At 40.2% G+C, this 18,553-nt stretch overlaps 2 protein-coding genes across 5 annotated transcripts in view; one reads left to right on the top strand and one right to left on the bottom strand.

Moving 5' to 3' along the window:
• Positions 1–317: 317 nt before the first annotated feature.
• Positions 318–2,236, top strand: LOC145341329 (glutathione peroxidase 2-like). Its single transcript, XM_080186243.1, has 2 exons — positions 318–672; positions 1,483–2,236. The coding sequence occupies exons 1-2, from the start codon at positions 448–450 to the stop codon at positions 1,831–1,833; spliced, it is 576 nt and encodes a 191-aa protein (XP_080042369.1). The 5' UTR covers positions 318–447; the 3' UTR covers positions 1,834–2,236.
• A 13,660-nt stretch (positions 2,237–15,896) lies between these two features.
• usp4 (ubiquitin specific peptidase 4) overlaps positions 15,897–18,553 on the bottom strand; it is a 77,194-nt gene continuing 74,537 nt past the window's right edge. For all 4 annotated transcript variants that reach the window (XM_080218853.1, XM_080218860.1, XM_080218879.1 and 1 more), the window contains one exon: positions 15,897–16,827. In XM_080218853.1, coding sequence (XP_080074979.1) covers positions 16,687–16,827 — 141 coding nt within the window. In that variant the 3' untranslated portion in view covers positions 15,897–16,686. The remainder of the gene's footprint in view (positions 16,828–18,553) is intronic.

Genomic DNA, 18,553 nt, shown 5'->3' with positions numbered 1-18,553 from the left:
CCGCATGGGCTTCCTCTGGGTGCTCTGGTTTCCTCCCACAGTCCAAAAGATGCACTGGTTAGGTGCATTAGCCATACTAAATTCTCCCTCAGTGTACCTGAATGAGCGCCGGACTGTGACAACGAAGGGATTTTCACAGTAACTTCATTGCAGTGTTAATGTAAGCCTTCTTATGACACAAATAAAAAAAAGCACAATAGGATGCATGCAGATGTAAGATTGTAAATTCCTAGGATTTTAATTCATATATAACTTATGCTGTCCATATTTTATCTAGAATCGTGATGCTTTGTTGTTACTTTCCTTTGATCAGAGTAACACAAATTTCAATCGAAGAATTGTTACTGATCTGATACCTTGGGCAAGTGTTTCCACTTATTCGACAGTAGACACAGCTGTATATAAGTGTGGAGCTATAGACAACAGTGCAGAAAACTAGCAAGGAAGATGGCGAATACTGGAATGAAATTTTATGAATTGTCAGCAGAACTTCTCAATGGTGAAATCTTCAGTTTCTCCAACCTCATGGGAAAGGTGGTGTTGATTGAAAACGTTGCATCTTTATGAGGCACAACTATCAGGGATTACCACCAGATGAATGAGCTCCAGAGTCGCTATGGCGAAAAGGGGCTTGTGATTCTGGGTTTTCCCTGCAACCAGTTTGGTTATCAGGTAAAACCTAATATTTTTCACAAAGGAAGTTATGTTTTTCAACAGAACATGCCACCATTTATTTTAATTGACAAGAGTTCTTTTCGGGAAATGTTAAAATGTTGTAAATTAATTAGCGCCTTAAGTTATAGCAGCCCTAACTAATTTACTATGTTTAGTAATATTTTGACGTTTTCAAATTTCAGTAAGTTAATGAACTTATGATCAAATGAATCATTAAAATATCATAATTTATATAGCAATTTTAATGCATACATTTTTGAGTTCTGTATTTGATTTTCAGATTTTTAAGGCAACATTTTAAGGAGCTTCTCTTCCAATCTCCTTATTCGATTATCTTGTATTTTGGAATAACAATTGTTAACTTTAGATAAATTCAGAGTTTAGTTATCATTTGAGTACAAAAAGGCAATGAAATAATATGAGATCTCTGCTTATTTTAATCTCAATAGGGTTGTGCAAACTAGTTAAGCTTAAACACAAACAATGACCAGTTGGGAGTGAGTTACAATAATGTGATGAATCCAACATTTGATATTTTGAAAGAAGTAACTTATATGTAACATCTTACCACATCTCTCAGAAACATTTCAAAGCACTGAAAAGTTAATTACTAAAAAGTAATCTGCATCCTGCAGATCAATCAGCATCTGTGGAGAGAAAAGGCTATGGGGGTTTCCAGTTAGTCCTCTTTTAGTTGTGAGAAAGGGTGGGCTTGCCATGTCCCATAAAGTGGGCCTATGTCATTTCCCAACATAGCTGCAAATCAACAATTCACGTACTTGATCTCTCTTTATATTGATTTTGTAGGAAAATATCTACAATGAGGAGATTCTTTCTTCATTGAAATATGTCCGTCCAGGCAATGGCTTTGAACCAAATTTCTCTTTGTCGAAAAAGATTGATGTGAATGGAGAAGATGAGAATCCAGTTTTCACTTTTCTGAAGCAGAAGTTGCCTGAGACATATGATGATCCTGATATCTTAATGGGTGATCCCAAGTTCATAGACTGGAAGCCAGTCCGTCGATCTGATATTGGCTGGAATTTTGAAAAATTCCTTATTGGGCCAAATGGTGAGCCATATAGGCGATACAGCAAAAACTTTCTCACCATTGAGCTTGAAGAGGACATCAAAACTCTTCTTCCAATGGATGAATGACTTGGTGATGCTACAGATACATAAGTTAAAATTTAGTGTCTTAAATGTAGAGTGGTAGGTGTTATAGATGGTGCTTTTTTAAAGTTTAGATAAGAGTATGTGAGGAGCTGGAAAATTTTAAGGAAATGCAGAAACCATCATATGTATGCATAATTAAATTCACTACATTATAGTGACATTCTAATAAGCTTTTGGCTCGGTTTCGAATTTCTTTTGTTGTAAATGTAAATTGCACAGAAACTTGTTCTTGTCCCAAAGTATGTTTTCTCAGTCAGTGAGATCCCAGTTTCTCTGCTAAATGAGTCAAAACTAGTTTTTGATGTTAGGCATTTTACTATATGATGGTACTTTTTTTAAGGTATACTGAAAAGTACTTAATGTAACCTGTAAATGTCTAACTGGACACAGGAACTAACTTGTTATGATCTAATATAAAGAAGGCTCTTCTAATAAATGTATTTTGATGAAAAATAGTGTTCCACTCAAATTTATTATAGGAACTTAAATCATGTGTAACTGACAAGTAGTTTTTCATGAGATTTCCCACCAAATTTCATCTCTTGCATCGTATTTCTGCTATGATATAGTGCATGATGTAATCTGTCAGGTTAAAAGGTATTAAAGAAATAACTCCACAGAAATGTTCACATCTTCAGCCTTTCTATCAGGAAAACAATTCTCAGAATTCTCTAATATCAAGCTCATGTTTTATAATTCTGTACTATATGAATGGATCTCATGGCCTACAATATAAGGAACATGCAAATATTAATTTCTGTTTTAAAGCAGGACACATGGTATCATTATTTAAATTTTAAATTGCTTTTTCTTACATCTTGGGTCAGCTCATCATACAATATTTAATATTAATGGACTGCAGTATAACATGAAACTGTCTGAGGACACACAGTGGGAGTTGACATTCGTCATTATAAAATTGGAAGTGAAAGTTCATATTTAGTAATTGTTAAAAATATGGTTTGGAGTTCTTTGCTAATTAACAGATACGTTTCTTGGTGGTGAATCAGTAAAAACTAATGTTCTCCCATAGTTGAGAAAAAACCCTGAGACTTCCCTATATTTTATAAGATTAGAAGATGTCTGCCCATTCTGTACATAATTTATTCACATTTATTGATGCATGTGTTGTGCTGACCATAGATGTGATGTGGCATTTCTCTGGACATGGTTTTTCAGCAGAAAATAAAACTTGCTGAAAAGAGATATGTTACTGAAGCTTTCATCAGGAGAAATTCAAGAATGCCAAATTTCAATCACAACAATTTTTACAACAGGAGAGAAGGGTTGGCAATTGTTGGGAACTCAATTCTGATGGGTTAAGGCATTGTCATTGAGAAAGCATTGGGGGAATTGTAGGTTCCCCAAGTTCTCCCTGGTGATCTGGCCAGTACTTTCCATAAATATCATCCAAAACAGGTTATCTGATCATTATCATGAATGGGAGATTGCCTTCTGGCCTGTGTTAAAACCATGACTATATGTCAAAAATATGTAATTAACTCTATGAGACATCACTGAGGTGATGGAAGGTATGATATAAATTGTCTTCCTAACTGTGTAGTTCTGTCAAAGAGATGTGGATGGTTTTCTTCTGTGCTTTGTGGCAGAGTGGGTTCAACACTTGGAGTGAACTTGCTTGAACGTTCAAAGCTCAATATCATTGGCTTATTGAGCTCCAAACTTGGAGTAGCAGTCTGCACAAGAACAATGCTAAGAGGCTGCATGAGTCAAATCTTGCCAAAAACATGTGGGATTTTACGGCCTCGCTTGTCCCAAAACTATAAAATGCCACTTGAGGTCAATGCACCTTCCTCTGCTCTGCCCCTGGCATTCCCCTTGTGGACTGGGTGGTAAAATTCCAGCCAGTGATCTCACTCAAGCATCGAACGCTAACAAATGTGAGCAAGTAGGAAAAGGTATCCCAAAATGGACACTGAACAGGTGAATAAAAAGATGAAGGCTAATTTTCCCCATATCCTCATGCGTCTAGTTTACATAGTCATCTGTTGGCTAAGAGAGGAAACTGAAGAGATGGGTAAATTTATCATTTATAAAACTATTCAGAGACAGAGGTCAAAGTTCATAGAAACCCTACAGTGCAGAAAGAGGCCCTTCGGCCCATCGAGTCTGCACCGAACACAATCCCACCCAGGCTCCACCCCCATATCCCTACATATTATACCCACTAATCCCTCTAACCTACACATCCCTGGACACTAAGGGGCAATTTCTTAGCATGGCCAATCAACCTAACCCGCACATCTTTGGACTGTGGGAGGAAACCGGAGCACCCGGAGGAAATCCACGCAGACACGAAGAGAATGTGCAAACTCCACACAGACAGTGGCCGGAGCCAGGAATCAAACCCAGGACCCTGGAGCTGTGAAGCAGCAGTGCTAACCCACTGTGCTACCGTGCCGCCCTCAATTTCATAACAAGGCTAAAAAAATGAGAACCACATCAACGCTGATTTTTAGAAGCTCCAGATTGACCAATGATTCTTGGTGTAGATCAGAAAGAACCAAGGTTTTGGATGAAAACACTGACGGCATATGTTACATAGCTAGTAACATCAGCTAACTTCCTGTTACTTGCCCAGTTCAAATTGCTTCATTCTTCTTTCATTAGGTCCCTGAGTTAATTGCAGTTGATTGCAAACCACGTCAGGTGCCTTGTGGAACCTTTACCTATCACTTATGTACCGCACTTGTTGGATAAAAGAGAATGAAGTGATAGCATGTGGGATTGAATGAAAACAATGAAACAGGTCTATTGATTAGCTATTTATTCCACAAAGGCTCGATCTAGAATAGGCAAAAAACCCGCAAAGCAGCTGATGATGTCACAAACTATACACGTGATTAGAATCTTAAAAGTGACAACTCATCAACACAACAGTCCTGAACATACAAGTATAAGGGAGGGGATGTTATGAGGTCCCACTACAACAGATAACCACTGTATTTTACATTGTCATCAAACATATGTACAAGGGCAGGCAACGCATCATTACACGGTAAGAATAGTTAATAGGAAAGACAATTAGGTAGGTGTCTATTCCACACTGCGCACTTCAAGGATTTGGTTGTTCTTGACCTTAGAGGCGTTGTCTGATTCTTCAGAAGATGTCTTTACCTTGGAAGTCACAACAGTTTATTTTGCAGAAGGAAGACTAATAGCGGCAAAGCAATCTCGGTTTCTGCTGATTGACCTGAAGTTGCTGTCGCAGTATCTGACGGAATGGACGGCGATTCATTCAGAGGGAGTTCTGGCATGCATATACTGGTACATTGATGCTAATAGCTTTCAGCTGATATGCATATCATCATACTAGTTCATCTCAGTTGTATTGTGTAGGAGATGGGGCCAGTTTGAACTCACTTTCGACGAGTGGTATTGCTGCATCAGAACTTGCTCTCCTTATTGAAACAAGTATCTTTTGGAATTATCTTCTCTTTAAGATTTGTGACAGTTGTTCTCCTACTTTTGGATGTTTCTGCGGTAACAGTAGATTAAAGGAAGTCTTCAGCTTCCTCTTCAGTGGCAGTAGTAGCTGGGGAACTTGGAGTGGTTGCACGTTGGTGTTGTGATAAGTTGCCAAGAAACTTTCGATAGCGATTTAATGAATCTTGGTCCTTAAAAGATTTAAAGTGAATGCTTCAAGGACTTGGCAAATCTTTCGGCTAATCAATTTGTTAATGGATGGTAAAGTGCTATTTTATGTGTTGCATACCAGATAATCTTCTAACTCAAGCCATGAATTATAGTCCGTTATCACAATTTGTTCTGGCTTTCTAAATCTGGCAAAAATCACCAAGCTTTCTGATGGTTTGTTCTGCAGTTGTTGATTTCATTAGCACAACTTCTGGCCATTTGGAATATGACAACTGTAAACATATACTCCTCATATGGACTTGTGAAATCAATGTGTCGATGTTGCCAAAGCATTTTAAGCCGTTTCCACGGGTGCACTGGGGATAATTGCCATGCATTCCTTACCCGTGCTCATTATTTGTTCCTGCTTTTTCCTAAATTTGGGCATATAGTCTAAGACAGCAGAAGTGGCTCCTCGCAGCTTCTTTCATTCGAACAATGCCTGGATGCCCTTCATGTAAATGTTCCAATATTCCTGGTTGCAAGTTTGGAGGGACTATTACACACATTCCCCACTACAAACATCCACCCTGTAGTGTCAACTCGCGTTTACTGGACACATGTGGCTTTAATTCAGGATGTGTTCCCAATGTCAACTCTTTCAACACCATTTCCAGCACCTTCCCCTCACGGGATCATTTGTGGTCTGTTGTTGGACTTGAGCTGCAGTCACTGGGATGTGTTCAATCTGTGAAAAATAGAAGACGTTGGAAATGCTACTGGGTGGTTCTTGACTAGTAGTCAAAGGCAATCATGGCAATGCATCAGCATTGGCATTACCTTCAGATTGATGGTACTTTATTTTGTAAGAATGTATGGATATTAAAGACCGTCATTGATGTTAGCTTGCAACAAGCAATAGAATACCTTTATATGGCCCAAAGATAGTTAAGGAGTGGTGAGCCATCTGCAGTGTAAAGTGACAACCATAAAGGTATTGGTGAAATAGTCAGGTTCCACATTTGTTAAGATATGAGATGGGAAAGTTATTGGTCTTTCCTCTGATGGTAGCACATGTAACACCACCACTCCAACTCCATACGGTGAAGCATCACAGATAAGCAGCCGTGGTAACTTTGGGTTAAAATGTACCACAGTTCTGACTTCTTCAGGGCTTCTTTAACTGAATGGTATGCTTTTTTGCACTCTGGTATCCATTTGCTGTGCTTGTTTTGTGCACAACAAATTATGCAATAGTTTAAGTAGGGTTGCTAATCCTAGGAATGATCTTAACTGTGTTACATTCAATGGTCATGGAGCCTCCATCTTCTTAGGTGCCTTGTATAAACCCTTGCTATCAATCACATGGCCTAAGTGTCATATTGATGTTTGAAAGAAGTCATGTTTATCTTTCCTAACACATGCATTTGAAGGCATTTCAATGTGGCTTCTAGGCTATGTAAGCATTCCTGTTCATTGGTATCAGTGATCAATATGTTGTCAAGGTAACATTGTATACTCTGTAGACAGCATAAGATCTGGTCCGTGGACTGTTGAAATAAGGAAGGTGAAGTTATCCCAAAAAGTAACTTGTAGAAGCCCATTCTGCTGTACAAGATTGATGTTGAGTAGATGTTGAGATTCAGCTGCAACATTCATTTGCAGATAGGCCGATAGGTTGATTTTGCTGAATAACAAATCCTCAATCAATGGTGGTAGGTATTGATCTGCACACAGAATCGATCGTTTTAAAATCTCTGCAAATGTGTAGTTTTGTCCTTTATTACAGGCACTCAGTGACCAGGTTCTAAGACTCCTGTATCTATAAGTCTCAATTCAGATTCCTACCTTTGGATGTATGGCATGGGGTATTGTTTTTGCCCTGAAATACTTGAGATAAAACAAAGCAGTCAGCCTAAGTACCACTTGTACTCCTTTCGTGGATCCTCAGGTCTCCTCAGTGCACTACTGTATTTCTCCCAGATGCTCTAAGATCCACTTTAGAATCAACAACCTGTTCACAGCACTCCAGCTCAACGTTATCTTCTCTAGCCAAGAGTGGCTAAAGGGAGCTGAAAAACTTCCTCAGACAACACGAAGTGGCAGTTCTGCCGTTTATCCAAGTAACTCTACTTTGACTGTGATGTACCCTCTTAGAGGCACCATTTCCTTGATGTAGCTCCTCAGGCTGCTATCTGCTGGCTTTAATAGGTGATTCAACTTTTGCTTATTAGTGGTTTCAGGAATTAGGGGGACATGTTGACCTCCATTCCAATAGGAGAGCCAAATTAAATAGCCATTTTAATTTTGGAATTATCCAGAACTACCTTGAACTGAAACTACATTTAATTCAATTCCTTGTCAGATTTATGTGCTGTGTCTTCATTGATATTATTTTCCTGCACCACATTGTAAATTCTCAGTAATTTTTAAATTTTGTTCCTTTTTTTGAAGTTTCCTGTTTCATTGTTTGGACATTCTATTCTGGTGAAACTGGTTTCTGCCAGCAAGCTGCTGTGACCAATTTTGCCACAATTCGTGCATTGGCTGTCTTTGCTTCAGCACAGCCTGTGAATGGCCTGTTTTTGCATAGTGATGACATGTTGCTGGGTATACTTTCTCTGGGGGGAGGGCAGGTGGAGAACAACCATTTTATGGATTCTCCTGCCAAGCCTCCTTGGCAGCAAACTCCATTGTAACAGCCATCGCCAAAACTGTCTTCAGACCCAAATGTCATTTAGTTAGTAATTTCCACTGTAAAGCCTCATGTCATTCCTCAGTCCACAAACCAGACCATCTCTGATCATATCATCCACAGACTCACCAAATTCACAATACTCTGCAAGGCACCTTAAGTTTCTCCTTCTAGTTGATTTATCTTACGGAACCCAAAACAATCCACAATAATTAATGGTTTGGATGAATAATAGTCCTCCAATACCTTGGTTAATTCTTGATACATTTTGCTACCAGCTTTCTCAGACTGGACCAGACTCCAGCGTAAATTAAAAGTTTTATTGCTGGTGGCTCTAAGAAAAAGAGGGACTGCTATATCTGCAGGAATTCTTGCTTGCTGGGACATAAATACTGAAACCTTTCTGTATGGGATGTCCAATTCTCAGAATCTTCCCCAAATAGCCCAAAGATACCACATTTTCCTGTCATTTTATAGGGATACCAAGACCTGCTCAGCAAAGTTCCCTTAATCTCAACAATCTAGCTTATTTTGCAAATTGTCATGTCAGCCAATTTGTAGAAGCTTTTCTTAGATTTAACACAATACACAAAATCACTCTCCTGTTTCACCTTTTTCACTCCTGTTTCACTCTCCTTTGTGCCTCAATCCAACCACACCTATGGTGAGTTCTGCAGTTTGAACTTGTTGGGGTGCTGGTTTTAATTTTTGGTGTGGGCTGGTTTCTCTTTTTCTGCCCAACGAACTTACTGGTTCGATGCTAGGTGCAATCAGCTGACCTGCTGTTGATTTTATCCCAATATCAAAAAATTGAAGTTTTGAGTTGCTAAGTGTAGCTCTGAGTTTCTCTTCCTTTTACTCAAAGGATTTTATCCACTCATCACCAGTCTTTTTATCCTGCCATATACTTTGGACAAAAGATGAAGTGATAAAACATGGGGTTAGATGTAAGCAACAACAACAGGCCATTGTTTCGACAGAGGATTGATCTAGACGGAGACAATACCATTACGGAAACGTGGTTGCAGGGTGACGGGGACTGGGAGCTGAATGTCCAGGGGTGACAGGGACTGGGAGCTGAATGTCTAGGGGTATCAAGTGTTTAGGAAGGATAGATGGGAGGAAAAAGGGGGAGGGGTAGCTCTGCTAATTAAGGATAATATCAGGGTGGTAGTAAGGGAAGATATAGGCTCCAAAGAGCAGAATGTGGAATCGTTGTGGGTGGAGATAAAGAACAGTAAGGGGAGGAAGACGCTGGTGGGTGTGGTCTATAGGCCCCCAAATAATAACTTGGAGGTGGGGTGGGCTATAAACAAACAAATAAATGATGCGTGCAGAAATGGAACGGTGATAATTATGGGGGATTTCAATCTACATATTGATTGGTTGACCCACGTCGGATGCAGTGGGCTTGAGGAAGAGTTCTTGGAATGCTGCGGGGATAGTTTCCTTGAACAGTGTGTGACGGAACTGACGAGTGAGCAAGCTATCTTAGATCTGGTGTTATGTAACGAGGCAGGTAGAATTAGGGACCTTGTTGTGAGGGATCCTCTTGGGATGAGTAATCATTGTATGGTTGAGTTTTTGATGCAGATGGAGGATGAGAAAGTAGGGTCCCAGACCTGTGTCCTCTGTTTGAACAGAGGGGAGTATGATAGGATGAGAGAGGAATTGGCAAATGTAGATTGGGGGCGTAGATTGGTCGGTAGGACTGCTGAGGAACAGTGGAGGATCTTTAAGGAGATCTTTTCGGTGCTCAGCAGAAATTTATTCCAATGGTAAAGAAGGATCGTAGGAGAAGGGATAATCAGCCGTGGTTATCGAAGGAAATAAAGGAGAGTATTAAATTAAAAGCTGAGTTTAGAGTGGCTAAAAGTAGTGGGTGAGTAGAAGATTGGGAGAGGTTTAAAAATCAACAAAGATTGACTAAGAAGATGATAAAGAAAGGAAGGATAGACTATGAAGCTAAACTAGCACTAAATATAAAAAAAAAGTAAGAGTTTTTATAAATATACAAAGAGGAGGAGGCTGGCTAGAGTGAATGTTGGACCCTTACAGGATGAGAAGGGGGATTTAGTGGTGGGGGATGAAGAAATGGCTGAGGCCTTAAATAAGTTTTTTGCCTTGGTCTTCAGAGGAGGATGCAAATAGTTTGCCGGGTATTAAAGATAAAGGATGGTAGGAGTTGAGGGCCTGAATGCAATTACTGTCACTAGAGAGGTAGTGCTTGATCGACTAGCAGGACTGATGGTGGACAAGTTCCCAGGACCAGATGGAATGCATCCCAGGGTTCTGAAGGAAATGGCAGAGGTGATAGTGGATGCCTTAGTGATTATTTACCAAACCTCGCTGGATTCCAGGGAAGTTCTGGAAGATTGGAAAACTGCTAATGTTACGCCGCTGTTTAAAAAGGGTAGCAGGCAAAACGCAGGTAATTATAGGCTGGTTAGTTTAACGTCTGTTGTGGGAAAAATGCTTGAATCTGTTATCAAAGAAGAAATAGCGAGGCACCTTGAAGAATTGTTTGATAGAGCAGACGCAGCACGGATTCGTTAAGGGGAAGTCGTGTCTGACAAATTTATTGGAATTCTGAGGATGTGACTAGTGCTGTAGACAGGGGAACTGGTGGATGTGGTGTTTCTCGATTTTTCAGAAGGCGTTTGATAAGGTGCCACATAAAAGGTTGCTTCAGAAGGTTAGGCGGCATGGAGTTGGGGGTAAGGTGTTAGTGTGGATAGAGGATTGGTTGTCTAATAGGAGGCAGAGAGTTGGTATCAATGGGTGCTATTCTGGCGGTTGGTGACTAGTGGAGTGCCGCAGGGATCGGTGCTGGGGCCTCAACTATTTACCATTTATATAGATGATCTGGAGGAGGGGGCTGAATGTAGGGTGTTGAAATTTGCTGATGACCCAAAGGTGGAAAAGCAAATTGTGCGGAGGGTGTGGAAAGTCTGCAGAGGGATCTGGATAGGCTGAGCGAGCGTACGAGGACCTGGCACATGGAGTACAATGTTAGCAAGCGTGAGGTTATCCACTAGTAGGAGAGATTACTATTTAAAGGGCGAAAAGCTGCAGCATGCTACGGTGCAAAGGGACCTAGGGGTCCTTGTGCATGAGTCGCAAAAACCCAGTCTGCAGGTGATCAGGAAGGCGAATGGGTTGCTGGCCTTTATAGCGAAGGAGATAGAATATAAAAGCAGGGAGGTCTTGCTGCAACTGTACAGGGCACTGGTGAGGCTGCAGCTGGAGTACTGTGTGCAGTTTTGGTTGCTGCACTTGCACAAGGATATTTTGGCCTTGGAAGGAGTGCAGAGGAGGTTCACTAGGCTGATACCAGAGATGAGCAGGTTGGACTATGAAGAGAGGCTGAATAGACTGGGTTTGTACTCGTTGGGAGTTTAGAAGGATGAGGGGGGGATCTTATAGAGATGTATAAGATAATGAAGGGGATGGATAGGGTAGAGGTAGAGAGATTCTTCCTGCTCAAAGGACAGCAGGACTAGAGGGCACAGCCTCAAGATAAGGGGGGTGCAGTTTAGAACAGAGTTGAGGAGGAACTTCTTCACTCAAAGGGTGGTGAATCTCTGGAATTCTCTGCCCGTTGAAGTGGTAGAGGCTACCTCGCTAAATATATTTAAGATACAGGTTGATAAGTTTTTGGTAGGCAAGGGAATTAAGGGTTATGGGGAGAAAGCAGGAAAGTGGAACTGAGCCACTTCAGATCAGCCATGATCTTATTGAATGGTGGGGCAGGCTTGAAGAGCTAGATGGCCTACTCCTGCTCCTATTTCTTATGTTCTTATGAGGCTTGATCAAGACAGAAGCTTGATTTAGACAGAGGCAAAAGCCTGTGAAGCAGCTAATGACACTATAAACTATACACCTGATTAAATTCCTAAAGTGACAGTGCAGCACAACAGTCCCAGATATACAAGCACCTATGTCAGTAGACACCTATATTTCCTCAGTTTTTATCAACCACTTGGCCTGCATAACTTCCAGTTTTGTAGTTCACACTTTATCTTGGCATATACAGCTTTTTTTGTTGTTGATGACCTGTTTTTCAACTATGGTTGTTCAAGTGTCTTTCTCACAGAAGCAATTCAGCAACCTTCACATACAAATCTCTGGGGCTTGTTTTTGATCCTCAGATTTTACTGGCAACATACAAGCCATTTCACTGTTGCCAGATGCTGAGTTGACAGTGACAAGATTCAGTCCTGCTGTTTTAAATTTGGCAACATTTTATCCTGGCAGTCTCACAGAATAATAGTGCAGAAGAGGCCCTTTGGCTCATCAAGTCTGCACTGATGAGAAATCCCATTTACTAGCACTTGGTCCATAGCCTTGAATGTTATGATGTGCTAAGTGCCCATCCAGGAACTTTTTAAAGGATGCGAGGCAACTCACCTCTACCACCCTCCTGGGCAGTGCATTCCAGACTGTCACCATCCTCTGGGTAAACAAGTATTTTCTCACAGTTGCCCTGAACCTTCTGCCCCCTACCCTTGAAACTTGTTTTCTCGTGACTAACACTTCAACTGTGAAAGGCTGCTCCTTATCTGTCCAAGCCCCTCAATCTTGCACACCTTGATCAGGTTGCCCCTCAGTCTTCTCTGCTCCAACAAAAACAACCTAAGCCTATCCAATATCTCTTCACAACTTAAATGTTCCATCCCAGGCAGCATTCTCATGACACTGCTCTACACCCCCTTTAGTACAATCACATCCTTCCTATAATATGACAAACAGAACTACTGTTAGTACTCTTGTATGGCCTCACTAATGTTCTATACAACTCTATAACTTCCCTGCCTCAGCTGACAAAGGCAAATGTCCCTTTTGCTTTTTTCACCACCCTACTAACATGTTCTTCTGTCTTCAGAGGTCTATTGTCAAATACGCTAACGTCTTTTTGTTCCACAAACTTCCTAGCATCATGTCGTTTCAGTGAATTATTCCTTGTCACCGGGCCAATCCGTGTCCATTGGGGTTTCACCTTATGGATCAAAAAGTGTGCTTCTAGAGACTGAAATTTTAATTGGATGAGCCTGTGGTCTACCAAGCACTAGGCTGCCCCCATAGCTTGTGACCTTAACATTTGACATCCTTTAGTCAGTTAGGTGCCAATGTTATGAAAGCACTTTCATAGTTTAGCATACGTTTGAAAGCCTCACGAGAATCTTGGTCAGGAAAGCATCCTAATGGAATTATTTCATCACTGCTGGATTTCCCTCTGCCATGTTTAACCTTTATCAGGGTATCAGTGGTTAGCACTGCTGCCTCACAGCAGCAGGACTCAGGTTCAATTCCAATCTCAAGTCAGTGTCTGTGTGGAGTTTATACATTTTCTCCATGTCTGCGTGGGTTTCCTCCAAGTGCTCTGGTTTCCTCCCATAGTCCAAAAATTGCAGGTAAGATTGATTGGCTATGCCAAATTGATCCCAGTAACAGGGGATTATAGCAGGGTAAATTTGTGGGGTTATGGAAATAAAGCGAGTGGGATTGTGGTCAGTGCAGACTTGATGGGCTGAATGGCCTCCTGCACTGTAGGATTTTTGTGGAGATTTTTGGGGGTGATTGGTGGCAGTAGAAAAGGTATAATCAACAAATCATGGCTGTCTGTTTCGATTCCTGAAGTGATGCATCAACTTTAAATATTGGTTACTTGACCTTAAAACCAGGTAGCACCAAGTTTCTTATACAAACGTACACATTTATAATGGACCCAATCTACAATTTATGTTCCATTTGAAATGTTTCATTGGTCAAAATACTGAATTTAAAATAGACTTTGTAGCGCAGTGTTTTACAAGAATGCTAATGCTGCAAAATAATGCAGAACACCCAATACATCACAGTATAGCACAAGGATGCAAATAATCTGATGCTCCTGATTTGTTCACAGGCTAGGCCTGCATTTATTGCCCATGCCTAATTGCCCTTAAAAAGACCAGCATCTTATCATCTATTTATGTGAACTTCATTTCATCATGGAAACAATTTGGGAACAGTTCAAATGGCAGCATCTTCAGGAAAGGATTTTAGCATTGTTAGTATCTCATCTGCTGTGACATTGGGCAATTGTAGCTGGCAGAAAACAAGGGGCCTGGAGAATTATCTTGTGTTAATTCCAATACAGCCATCTAGAAAGGTAAAACCTCACTCAGAATATTATTCAAATACAAGTATTTCATGCCCTTCCCTATGCTGGTTTATTTCAGGACAATTATAATACTCAATATGAAGTGGTGGATTTTCCAGTAACTTTAAGATCAGTGTTCAGCAAGGAGCCAACTGTTCATTGTTTAGAGCAATGCTGTCTCAAACTTGATCTGCAGATCCAACTGCAAATATTACACACGTTATTCACTGCTCAAAGGGTGGGTAAAAGCTCTAGTTTTGCTGCATGCTCAGTTGTCCTATTGGGACCTGATTCTCTTCTCCCGAAATGTTGAGATTGTTGATGACAGATCTATATCTGTCCAAGATTATTTTCCCCTGCTACCCCCACAGGATTAAACAGCATGATGAAGGGGTGAGGGGAAAGAGAAAGAAATAGTGACAGTTCCATGTTATAAACAAAGAACAAAATCACAAATTTCATCTAAAATACTGTTTTCTACACTCAGCAGGGAACTGGATAGATCTCTACATTTTATAAATATTAGTCAATATCTGTGATTTTTGCACACCAAGAGACATAACTAAGCAAAGGAAGAATGGCGTAAGAACTGATGTGTTTAGGAGGAAGGGCAGCAAGGCACTGCTGTTTAATTCCAGTGACTGATAGGTTTGAATGGAGTCAATGTTGATTTTGTTCACCTCAGGCTTAAGGGATGACCCTTTTAAAACAGATGAGAAGGAATTTCTTCAGCCAGAGAGTGGCGAATCTGTGGAACTCTGCTGCAGAAGGCTGTGAAGGCCAGGTCATTGAGGAGTATCTTTAAGACAGAGACAGAGAGGTTCTTGATTAATAAGGGGATCAGAGTGTTATGGGGAGAAGGCAGGAGAATGAGCATGAGAAAAATATCAGCCACGATTGAATGGCGAAGCAGACTCAATGGACTCAATTCTGCTCCAATGTCTTATGGTCTTTATGAAATGGACAAACAGATCTGGACTGGCTGAGGGAGGGTGAAAATCAGCTGTCACATTCCAGGAATGTTTCAGCTGCAAACCTGATGGTATGGAAGTGCTTCTGAGTGAAGGAAGAGGCTATTTCTCAGTGTCTAGAGGTTACACTGTTACTAGCATTGACAGATCAGAATAAATGCGGTTCACCCAAGTGCACTAAAGTGTACAAAAGGCCAAAGACAATGGGTGCAAAAAGTAATTACAGCATTTTCTGCTGACATTCATAATTTTGCCAGAGACAATGGCTGTCAAGTGTTTTAAGTGCTTTTTGAAATTGAATTTTAGTAGTAATTTTAATATACAATAAATTTGTAGGCAGAGGGCAGTAGAGACTTGGTGAACTTCAGGAAAATGGAGTAATTTTTCAATATAGTGTGATAGATGTCACAAATGACTGTAAAACCAATGTTTTCTTTACAAGTTCTTGCTTGAAGGGGTAGCAGTTTATTACATTATTTTCTATCTGCTTTCCATTTCTTTTAAGTTGGAAACTGAAAGGAAATCAAATAATGTAATTACTATAACGGCTCTAATTCATTTTGATCAAAACCTGGCGTTTGAAAAATACGAAATTGCTTCCACTAGAGTTACACAGTGAGCCCACGTGGCAGACAAGTCATAGCTCAATCAGCAGTCTTTATTTATGTAGAGATATGTATTAAAACCAGCCACTTACAAAGTGCCAGTTTGGGCAAAAAGACTAGAAGAAACTGATGCAAAATTTACATTACAATACATACCAGCAAACTTATGCTGGTTTGGATCAGTATCTCACCTGGGGACTGGAAACCTCTGTTCCTGTGCTGTCTATAATACAATATAATATTACAAATTTTATTATCCAAGTCACAGTAGCCAAACCACAAATAAACCAGTGCTCTGCTACAAATTTATAATGCAAGATTTCCAGGTTAAGATGCAAGGTGTCATTCATGCAAAGAAATACCATTATACCAAGAGGAAACAATACAAGCAATACAAGTTTGTGACATAACTTAAAAATCCAAATTGGGCAGAAAATTAATCTGGGAAGGAACGGACTGGAAACTGCAACCCTTTTCAAAACTAAACCAAACCAAAAAACCCTGATCTCAAATAGCTGATGAGAAAAAAAACCTCACTTAAAAATTTCCAAAGCAGTTTATTTTACAGTACAGTGACATTCATTAATTGTCATCAGAAATCAGTAGATTCTGAAACAGAGCATGACTGAACAAAGGTTAAGCAACTATTATTTTTGTTCACCCAGTCATCCATATCTGACCAATTTTGTTTTTAAAAAAAGTTGCTGTTATCAAGAGGGCTTTTGTCCCCTACCCTGAAGGCAGCTGGTGCTGATGATAGAGAGCAGCATAGTCCAAAAACAGTTGATCTAATTTCTTGTTGGCAAATCATGCACTTTCATCTCAGTTGGTATCCATTTTGTCGTCTTCATGTTTTCTATTCTCACCATTCTCTTCAGCAGGAGTACTCAAGGAAGCAGATGAACTGTTACAATGGCCATTTGGGTCTCTACGTTGGTAGAAAAGAACGTATGCTGCTTTTGTCTAGGAAAAGTAGAAATCACAGTTAGTGTCATGTTTAGAGGGTGAGGCAATCCAACATCATGAAACGATATTGCATTGGATGCTTCTTCCTCAAGGTCCCTCCCTAACCCATTTATTGACTTGACTCAAGTCATGCATGATTATAGAGTGGGCAGCAAGGTGGCAGAAGAGGGATAATGTGGGCAAGTATTCAGTTACTCACTTTGGTAGTATGAACAGAAAAAAGTGTGAAACCGCTGTATACTGATGTTCAAACAGATTTGGGTGTACTCGAGGTTAGCATGTAGGAAACAGGAAACAATCAGGAAGATAAATAGTATACTGGCCTTTACTGCAAGGGGATTGAAATACAAGATCAAAACCGACTTTTGCTCAATACATTTTAGAGAGACCATATACTAAGAATGCTTCTACCTCTGCTACATTGCCTAACTTTGTCTGTCTCACCTCATTTGATAGAAAAACCATAATTCACTCCATTTCTACCTAAAGAAATATGAACCTGCCAAACAAAAAATTGTGCAGTTCTTTATATACATTTCCAACAACATTCTGCAAGCTGAACTATATAAGCTCACAAAAATCATACTCAGAAGCCACTGTGCAGAACAAATATCTAAACTAAAAGTATTTCCTTTGGTGTTTCAGACGGTGCAATCTTAGCAGAGACAGGTGTGCTTCTGTGCCCTTGGACTTGTTGGTGTTTGATTACTGCCCAGTGATCCTTGGCAGAAATTTCAGGCAAAGAAAGGATCGTGCTCAGGTATGACAGCCTTCCTAAAAAGAAAGACTTGCATTCATATAGCATCGTGTACAATCACAGGATATCCCAAACTATTTCACAGCCAAGTACTTTAGTAATGAAGGAAATGTGGCAGAGTTGACTGATGGATAAATATTGATACCACAGGACCCTTCATATCTATCCAAGAGGCATATTATTTCTGGCTTGACAGCACCTCCGACAGTGCAACGTCACTTTGATTTTGCGTTTAAGCCTGAGAATGGGACTAGAACCCACAACATTCTGACTGAGCCACAGCAGTCAAATATTGAGACAGAAAAATGATTGAATGGATGAAATCCCAAAGAGTTGGCAGAATTGGAACAGAACACCAGAAAATAAAAAGAAAAGTACTTTCAAAAGAGAAACTTGGGAGCAGTGGAGAAAAATAAACCTCCCTCTTACATTGCATTTTTTAAAATCCTGGACCTGTGAATGCTGCTTTATTAATGCTAAAAACGTGCTCAATATCAGACTTTTCCTTTTGAGTGAAACATCTTTCATTCAGATGATTGGGTGGAAGTTCAATGTTGAGAGCTATTGTTTTGAACTCGGGTGCTACCCTTTGAATATTAGTGCATTGCACTTCCTACATATTTTGCAAGGAACATACGCTCGGAAGCTGACTCTGTACTTATGTGTATGAGAGGTATGGGAAAGTACAGCGTGGAACCTTGAGATGACTGTGCTTCAATGGGAGTGAAGCCATGCAGGCACCTGGTGAAATTGAATTATTAACAGACAGTGACCAAAGGCTGACTGACAACGGACGGCTGGTGTAGAGGAGCATAGAATGGTTGTTCAAAACAAAGACCAATTTAACGCAATGACAAATGCCAATATATCAGTGACTTTTACTGGGGCCGTCTGGATGATATGGTTGGGACGCAGAAGTTGGGCTGATGGGAACAAGAAATTATGCTAAAAATATTAAAAGTAAAA

The sequence above is a fragment of the Carcharhinus amblyrhynchos genome, chromosome 3 (genome assembly GCF_965287045.1).
Source record: "Carcharhinus amblyrhynchos chromosome 3, sCarAmb.v2.hapA, whole genome shotgun sequence".
In the NCBI taxonomy this organism is placed as follows: domain Eukaryota; kingdom Metazoa; phylum Chordata; class Chondrichthyes; order Carcharhiniformes; family Carcharhinidae; genus Carcharhinus; species Carcharhinus amblyrhynchos.
This window is presented reverse-complemented; position numbering and strand designations above follow the sequence as displayed.